The 9,659-nt window shown below is 38.7% G+C and overlaps 1 protein-coding gene across 1 annotated transcript; it reads left to right on the top strand.

Moving 5' to 3' along the window:
* Positions 1 to 407: 407 nt before the first annotated feature.
* On the top strand, positions 408 to 8,133 carry LOC126821147 (failed axon connections homolog). Its single transcript, XM_050549489.1, has 6 exons — positions 408 to 529; positions 2,155 to 2,266; positions 3,516 to 3,712; positions 4,175 to 4,371; positions 5,642 to 5,758; positions 7,549 to 8,133. The coding sequence occupies exons 1-6, from the start codon at positions 513 to 515 to the stop codon at positions 7,656 to 7,658; spliced, it is 750 nt and encodes a 249-aa protein (XP_050405446.1). The 5' UTR covers positions 408 to 512; the 3' UTR covers positions 7,659 to 8,133.
* Positions 8,134 to 9,659: the final 1,526 nt, after the last annotated feature.

Raw genomic sequence — 9,659 nt, 5'->3', positions numbered from 1 at the left:
TTTATTTGAAACATCCTCCATATTTTAAGACTGTAATCTGTATACTTAACTAAAAATTGAGACACGGGGTTTTTCAATACAGTAAAAATGATATACTTTGTACCTATTGTATCGATATAAATTTATGAGAGAGTGGGATAGAGAGAGAAAGGGGGAGAGAGATTAGAGTTGGGAGGGGAGCTTTTCTTAATTAATATGTTAGTTTACATATTCATTCCAATAATTCGCTTGTGCTAGTGGGTGTAAATCGGAGGAACTGGTTAGGCAATCGACCCTAACCCTTGTCACGAGCAAGATTGAAATCGAAGCGTACCAACCCTTGTCGTATTGTGTAGATTGAACTTGTAAATATTTACTTTAATAATGTCAATACAAAATAGGTCAACGGTATTGCTACAACACATAGACTGATATAGACATTCGGGTATATCAATAGAAGATATTTTCATACAGTTACGATTCATGAGCCCATAGAAGTTAGCGGGAACATCTTATAAGCCAAAGGGTGAACCATGGCCAGCAACAATCAGTAAGTCTTTTGAACTCATTATCAATATTCATTATTCTACAATTTAAAATTAAATTAACGACACGGATCACTATTATTTCATATTAAATTGAGGGTTCAAAGGTCAAACATTAGAATGCAACGGTCTATAAGTTTGGAGAAGTCACAGTGGCTAAGTGAGTAAGACGCTGGCTCGCTAGCCTGGAGTTCTCGGGTTCCTTCCAGGTGTTGGCCTAAGGACAGTTGTCTAGTCGTTCGGATGTGACGAAAAACCGATGTCCTGTGTACACTAAGCGTGCACGTAAAAGATCCCTTGGTAGTTGGAATTCGTTATTTAAGATTAGGCCGGAGCGACGGTGTCCAGGCAAAATTCCCTCCGTAGCACAAAGTATGGCGTATGGCTGTCTTCCTTAGGCCAGTCAGGACAGAACAGTAGGACGTTAAACTCCATTTCGTTGTGGTTTTATTTTCACTGATAGTCCATGTGTTCATTTTCATACGGACCAGACAGTTCAAGAAATTATAAATAAATATGATGATATATATTGGATGGAGCTTCCTCAGATTTGTCCAAATGGTATAATATAACGTGACTCCTTTCCTGAATCACTTGGATATATTTCAATGACATTTGATAGGCATGTTACTTATGGATGCATTATCTTTGAGCTCAATCTGCCTATTTTTTTATGGGATACAATCACTAGTCTTATTCTAAAAGCACGACGTTTCGACAAGTATCCTTATCGTTATTGTTATAAGAACCGCGTTCTGTTAACGTGTTCCCGATCGCTAAATGCCACTCAAAGATTACCAATCTGCCTAGTTTGGTTTCAAATGATATGTAAATTATTATTTAGAGACTTATTCACATGACAAGCCTATAATCAACTCCCTGAACCATCGAATGGCCGAGATTCACATGGATCACAACACCCGCGAGATTTAAAACTTTAACGATAAAATGGATAAGCGAGACTTAGACTCGAATGTCAAGTTCAGTTGCTATGATAAGAAACAATCTGCGTTAGATCTTGCCAAATCTTCCAACACTCATAACTTCGGTTACAATACAATTGTCAATATATTTATTTTTCATAATCTATTTTTTAACTATTATTATAATAGGAACGGACAGTTCTGTATCTAAATCTTTAAATGTGCTATTTAGATTTGTTCAAATATAGTGTTTAAGACCCTTATTGTCGGACATTGGGTACCTAATTACACAATTTCGACTTCTACAAGCTTGGGGGGGGGGGGGCGTGAATGGTTAGAGCGTGCCCGCTGTATCATAAGGTCTGTCACTGAGTCAACTGGCGTGGTTTCGATTCCCCAGTTGTTCATGATAAGGAGTAAGGTCGCCTGTCCAACCTCGTGGCTTTTCTTCGGGTCCTCCGGTTTCCTATCACTGCTAAAAATCCCTATGCGCAAGCGAATTATTGAAATAAAATTGAACCATTTAATCCCGAAATAACCTAGTTTGTGTCGAGTGGACCTTAAACCCACCCCCTCCCTCTCTCTCTCTCTCTTTCTCTCTCTCTCTGAAGGGTAGAGACCCCCCTTTCTCTCTCTCTCTCTCTCTCTCTCTCTCTCAGCTCACAGTTTACCACATTCTCTTTATTCATAATGTATTGTATTTTCAGACAACCGTCAATAGTTATAGAACAAATAGGGCGTGGACCTTATGCCCCTAGTCTTACACCATTCGCTATTAAACTGGAGACCTATATGAGAATGGCCAAACTTCAATACACGGTAGGCATATTCCTACTAACATAGTAACTTGTCTGTCCCTAGATAACCTATCTATCCGTGGGGGATTACGTGACGAGAAAGAGAGAGATGGGGAGATGGGGAGAGAGGGAGAGAGAGACTTTCCTCATAGCACGCTAGTATTTACCGCCAGTCCAGTTGCTGCAGAAATGTTGGTGTCAGCCATTATCACATATATGATAGAACTGGTTAAACACATTCCAAATATATTTCTAACACACCGATTATTGCTACGATATATACGTAACGAAGAATTGAAGAAAAGAAAGTGACTCGATAAATGGAAAACAAGACTTATGCTTCTATACAACTGATTAAAGTAACGAGCGATAACAGATACACTTTTTATGTGAGAATGGCTGACACCAATATTGTCCTTGTAACCCTGAGTCCAAAGGCCAACAACAGCGTCACCTGATCAGTCACGTGGTTTATATACAAAAGTGCAACATTGAAGTCAGCACGGGGCCTAATCGGTAGTCACCACGACCATAGTAACTATACTCAACATAGTCTCTCGTACATTGAACTTCAAATTTTCCGTACATTTTGGGCAAGTTTTTCGCGAATTAACTCATTTTTTTAAATATATAATTCGAGTATTTCGTCAATGATGAGGTAGTATGTAAGAAGCTAAATCTGTATTCTTTGACCTCTAGAAATGGACACAAATGAGTCGCAACGCATACAATAATGTAATATGAATGTATATAAATTGACTTACATCAATCGTTTCTGTTTTACTGTAATTTCTAATCAGTAATTTCTAAGCTTGGGGGGGGGGGGGGCGTGAATGGTTAGAGCGTGCCCGCTGTATCATAAGGTCTGTCATTGAGTCAACTGGCGTGGTTTCGATTCCCCGGTTGTACATGACAAGGAGTAGGGTCGCCTGTCCAACCTCGTGGGTTTTCTTCGGGTCCCCCAGTTTCCTGCCATTGCTAAAGACCCTTACGCCCAGGCGAATTATGAAAGTGAAAAAATGAACAATATGTTGGTTTCGAAATAACCTAGTTTGTGTCGAATGGCCGTTAAACCCAATTATCTATCTGTTTCTCTTTTGCACCGAATAAAGGCATTGGGGAGAGGTGAAAGGGGTACCAGTTTATGGGGATTTGCTTTGCAGTGGTGCAGGACGCAGGAAGCAGGAAGCAGGACCTGTAAGAAAAGGCTGCTTAATTGTTTGGATAGGACAATAGTTTTGTTCTCATATAATTATCATGTTTCCTTTAAGAATTCGCATCGTAGAAAGAGGTCAAAAAAGGGCAAAGTTCCATTCATAGAATTTGACGGACAAGAAGTCAACGATTCTAGTTTAATTATAGAATTCCTGAATGAAAAACTCAACATAGATCTGAACAGTCATCTGACTCCTTCAGAACGAGGCATAGCTAGGGCCTTTCAGAAAATGGCGGAGGAAAATCTTTACTGGTAAGTTGGGTTAGATCTATTTGTTAAGACCATCTCTAGAATTCGTCATGGTTGCTGAAATGTAAATAAGGTTGGGGCACGTGATTGTTGGCGAGAAATTGGGTTTAACGTCCACTCGACACAAACTTGGTCATTTCGGGACTAACATCTGGTTCAATTTTAGTTCAATAATTCGCTTGTGCGCAGGGGTCTTTAGCAGTGGGAGGAAACCAGAGGACCAGGAGAAAACCCAAGAGGTTGGACAGGCGACTCTACTCCTTGCTGCGTACCATCGGGGAATCGAAACCACACCAGATGACTCAATGATTGACCTTATGATATAGCGCACACACGCTAAACATTCGGTCATCCGACCCCCGGGGAAAAAACCCAGAATAAGGAATCGAAATAGAATCTGCGTTTTTTTTATCAGATTGCTTAGCCACAGGATGCTAACATTTTATTATTTAATTTTCCTCCCAGGTGCTTAGTTTTACACAGATGGATATACGACAATAGAGACTGGATAATGAAACTAGTAGGTGTACCAAAGATTATGGCCTGGATACCGGTTAGACTGGTGAAAAAACAAGCCGAGGGACAAGGTATCGGTCGCCATAGTTACGAAGAAATGGTACGAATTGAAGAAGGCGATTTGAGGGCCATGTCGGAATTCTTAGGTGAGAATTTAATTCCAACGCTTACTACTGCTAGATTACCCTTACACCACAACTCATTTACTTGGGAAGTCCACATACCTATTAATTTTTTGTTATACTTGGTATCCTAGAGTAAAATAATCCCAATAAGCATATCACTATTCAAAGTACGACCCAATCTGATTAAAACACAGATCAGAATTTCAGAATTTCGTTTTACTTGCCTTTACCACACTAAAAGTTGTTATATAACCCTCGTTATGGTTGAAACGATGGATTAGCCAATGAAACGGTCTGTTACGGCGACTTCTTGATGTTCTCTGCGCGAAACTATGGGTAAACCCCTAGAAACGTCAACGCTGATTGATTAATCAATGTCTGACGTCATAAGGTCAAAAGCCGATCGTTTGACCCCTGACGTGAACTCCCACTATAACTTGTCAGATCTTCATGTAATGTAGGCCATCGAAAGTATAAAAAAAAAACGAAACGAATGATAGATCTGTATTTTAATCCGATTGAGCACGACTTTACTTTCTGAACCAGGATCCTGTAGTGGTGTCATCGCAGCAAAAATTGTCACGTCGTATCAAACACTGGACAACCGATGCGCAAAGAACATGCATAATATATGGAATGAAATGGACTTTAACGTCCTACTGTTCTGCTCCGACTGGCTTAATGAAGACGGACATACGCCATACAGTGTGCTATCAGGCAAATTTTGCCTGGGCAGTGGTGCTACGGCCTACTCTGTCGAATTCCAACTGGCCAAAGGTTTGTTCTCTTTGTCCGCTACAATGAAACAAATGTTTTTCGGCCAGTCAGTAGGAGGAGAATTTTATTTTTCCACGTAAACGCAAGGATCGGCCTACAAACTCTGCCTATGCCATTGTTCATCGATGCTATATTCTTAATACTAAAAGCATGCGTTTCAGAATTTTCATAAATACTCTTGTCCAGATACATGAAAGAGGTATTATTCAAGATCTCAATCTACCAATTGAAGGCCTTTCTTTAGGTCTTATAGGGGATGGGGGGGGGGGGGGGTCTCTACCTCAATACCATCCACAGTCTTCGACATTGCAAATAATTTAAATCAACATTGATGGTGTTATCTTACTATGAAGGATGGGTTTCTAAAATCCAATATTTAAGACAAAAGGAAAACCATCTATTTTTTAACTGTTATAACGGTCATCCAAATCTTGTATGATGTAGCCTATCATTAATAAAGCCGTCTGATTGTAGCCGCACGAAAAGTTTGATTTATTCGTCTTGTGTGTTTCAGATACCAAGCCATTTTTCTTTGGTGATAAACCATGTGAGACAGACTGTGCTTTATTTGGACAGTTAAGTCAGCTGAGATGGCAGTTACCTAATACGAAGGGCGAATATTTTGTGAATGGTATGTATTATAGTTTGAAGTGTGGTTTCGTAGTCGCCATATTGTAGTTTTTTATAAATTAAAACAATGTCTACTCGGATTTAGGCCATTATTTTTGTATTTTCTTTTTTTTTCATTGGAAGAGAAAATGAATTTTTTGCGCCCTGATTAAGTGTTCCTATTTGTTTTTGTGAATATGCCCAGTGAAGTAACCTTTTCGCCACTCGTTCTTCAAATTACCAATCTGATCAAAACACAGATCCGATTTGGTTTCGTTTTTTTTTTTATAGTTCAAAATTTAGTTTTACTTGTCTTTACTACAGTAGGGTCTGAAAGACTTGTTATATAACCCGTGTCCTGGTTGAAGTGAGGGATTAGCAAATGAAATGGTCTGTTACGTTGAGTTCTTGACGTGCGATGCACGGAACTGTGGGTAAACCTGCACTAGAAATGTCAACGCTGATTGATTAATCAATGTCTGACGTCATCGGTTCATGATCTGTATTTTAATCAGATTGTCAAATTCAATTTTTTTTTTTTTGCGAAACGTCACACGTGGGCCACAGTTAGTGGAAACTCTAAATACCTTTGTCAGTGGTTTATCTCGGCTTTTCAACATTGCATTTCATATCTCCACGTGACAATTCACCTAGCCAAGACGATGTGGATAATGGAATGCTGTATTTCGGATCCCGGACCTCTTAAATTTAGTCAAGGCTGTAGATCAGAATCTTATCCTTTATAACATCTTCCACAGTAGAGATACAAAATCTTCAATTAAATAATAAGATGGCTGACAATTCGTTCTGCATCTGTCGGTGAAGGAGATACAAAACATACATTATGCAAGAGCTAAATCTGCCTATTGCAGGTCTTTCTTTAGGCCTGAAGTGTTATCTAAATTATTAATTAGACATTAATTAACTTATCCAGACCATAATCAACTCTAGATGGCATCGCTAGCCTCCGATGTTCATTGGATTAGGTTCTGATTTGCTGTTCGACTTCCATTTATAATTAAATCAAAAATTGGACAATCGAGACTATGTTTTTTACCCTACGGACTTTAGTAATAATGTTCTAGGCTACCTCCAATATTCAATCGCTAAAATCTCGGTTCAGAGTGGATCAATTTGACTGAAATTTTCAGCAAATTCCCTTTACATTATCTAGTTTTTAACATTTATAGTGAGAACTGCAAGCTCTTTATCTAATCTCCCATAATGTATCTTTAATAAGATGGCTGGCAATTCATTCTACATCTGTTGAAGAAGATACGCAATCTTCAGTTAATTAAAGAAACATTATGTAAGATTTAGATAAAGAGCATTGATACCATATAGGAGAAAATTGGTACACTTTCCAACCACCTTGACCTCCTGGGCTCCCGGTCTATTAATTAAAGATACATTATGTAAGATTTAGATAACGGGCTGACCATTCGTGCTATAATAGTTCGAAAATAAATAATATAAAATGAATAATTTGAAAATTTCATTCAAATTACTCTATTGCGAGCGAAGATATTAGCCCTTGGAGGTTTGACAAGACGTGTGGCTGAACCGTTATAATCTACTTAATGTCGGAGATATCCGACGTCACCGACAGTTGATTATGGTCTGGATAAGTTAATTAATGTCTAATTAATAATTTAGATAACAGTTCAGGCCTAAAGAAAGACCTGCAATAGCTCTTGCATAATGTATGTTTAATTTATAAGATGGCTGACAATTCATTCTGCATCTGCTGGGGAATTATATTACACTATAGGGGTCTGTATGGCTTCTTTTGTATTTTTTTTTTCTTTTCAGAAAAGTACACCAATCTTCGAGATTATTGTGATCGAATGAAAACGACATTTTGGCCTGATTGGGATGATTGCATTACACACGGAGGAAAAGTCAAGAAACCAAAATCATAACTACCAGGAATGGTGCCATTAAAATCATGTTTGGTGGGGTCAATGTATATTGTGTACTATGGTCTTTTTGTAATTTGGGGAATACAAACTAAAGGGGCATTATGTTAGATTAGATAGAGAGCTGATAGTTAGAAATTAGATAATGTAAAAAAAGGGAATATGCTGAAAATTTCAGTCAAATTACACCACACTGAGAAATCTTCATTTCAATAAGACTGTAGCCCCGATTGTCATTTTTATCGATGTTAGGATAATAAACAAAGTTTCGATTATCCATTTTTACGATTAATCGTCAACCGCCGTTGAACCACAGATCGGATTCAAATTTGTTGAAAATCGGATCCATTAGATGGCATTGAGAGTTGATTATGGTCTTTTCTCGTTAATAAATTATGTCTAATTAATAGTTTATATAACATTTCAGGCAGATATAGCTTTTGTATAAAACGTGTTTAATTATTTTGTGTGTTGATTTAACACTAGTAAATAAAATTCGTACGAAATTGGAGTCTCTTGTTATATTCTGGTGTTACTTTCCGACACTTCACGAGCGTTGGGTTGGTGGGAGCGTGGTAGGCAAGTGGTCAAAGAACTAGATTCTCGACTAGAGTGTTCTGAGTCCCGATGTGGGCCCAATGCGTTTAACAATGAAAATGTGCCTCGTCGTTCGGATAGGACGAAAACCAAACCTAAAAAATGATATGTGGTTTAAAGTTCTACTGTTCGGTTTATGAAAATGGATAAACGCCTACAGTGTGCTTTGAAATAAATTTTGCCCGGACAGAGAGAGAGAGGTGGGGTTTAACGTCCACTCGACACAAACTAGGCCATTTCGGGACTAACACGTGGTTTAATTTTATTTCAATAATTCGCATGCGCGTAGGGGTCTTTAGCAGGAAACAGGAGAATCCGCAAAAAAACCACGAGGTTGGACAGGCGACCCTACTCCTTGTCACGTACAACCGGGGAATCGAAACCACGCCAGTTGACTTAGTGACAGACCTGATGATACAGCGCGCATTTTGCCCGGACAACGGCGCTACGGCCCACTCTTCTTATATCGAATTCTAAATGCCATGGGATCTTTTACGTGCTCGCCAATGTGTACATAGGCCCTCGGTTTTTCGTCCCACTCGAACGACTATACGTTGTCCCTTGCCAGAAGGAACCACGCCGGAAAAATCCCGGTGAACTTTCTCGGCAAACGCATCGATCGAACACGGCCCCCAGACTTCACCAAAAATGACGTCATGCCGTATCCACGTCATGAAAGCTTCTTGGTTGTTACCAACAGTTTAACAAAGAGGGTTGCTAAAACGATAGCGGTACATGTATTCTCTGAAAGAACTCAAGGCTATTCATCGTTCTTACGATCCAAATAACTATTTAGTAATTGCTGGTGGAGTCCTGGTCGCTTCAGTCCTAACCTATTGCTTGTATGCAAAATTAACCGGAAAAAGGTAAGTGAAACGCCATTTATTTTCTCATTACCAGGCCTACAGTTTACAGTTAAGGCCTATTCAGAGAAATAATCAATCCTCTTTTAGACGTCGCAAGATTTCGCTAAATTTTCATTTTGAAATGAATAGGGCCTATAAAAAATCCCTGAATTTATAAATATTTAGATGGTACCAGTGGGCTACTATGATGTTCTGTCGCAGAGTAAAGTCCATTTTGAATTCAATGCTTTGTAAATTATGGAAGATTAGATAAAGAGCTGGCAGTTCAACTATAATAGTTCAAAACTAGATAATGTAAAGGGGGTTTGCTGAAAATTTTGACAGTTCTCGCTATATATACAAAATCTAGATAATGTAAAGGGGTTTGCTGAAAATTTCAGTCAAATTGATCCACTCTGAACCAAGAATTTAGCGATTAAATTTTGGGCATAGCCTCGATCATCATTAGGCCTACTAAAGTCGATACGATAAAAAACATAGTCTCGATTATCCATTTCTTGATTTAATCATGAATGAGCATTGGGCAGCAGATTGGATCCTA

The sequence above is a fragment of the Patella vulgata genome, chromosome 1, assembly GCF_932274485.2.
Source record: "Patella vulgata chromosome 1, xgPatVulg1.2, whole genome shotgun sequence".
Classification (NCBI taxonomy): Eukaryota; Metazoa; Mollusca; class Gastropoda; family Patellidae; genus Patella; species Patella vulgata.
This window is presented reverse-complemented; position numbering and strand designations above follow the sequence as displayed.

Excerpts from the sequence above, each read along its gene's own strand:
- LOC126821147 (XM_050549489.1), top strand. Across the intron at positions 2,267-3,515 it reads TGGCCAAACTTCAATACACG|AATTCGCATCGTAGAAAGAG; the intron begins GTAGGCATATTC and ends GTTTCCTTTAAG. Across the intron at positions 4,372-5,641 it reads GGCCATGTCGGAATTCTTAG|ATACCAAGCCATTTTTCTTT; the intron begins GTGAGAATTTAA and ends TGTGTGTTTCAG.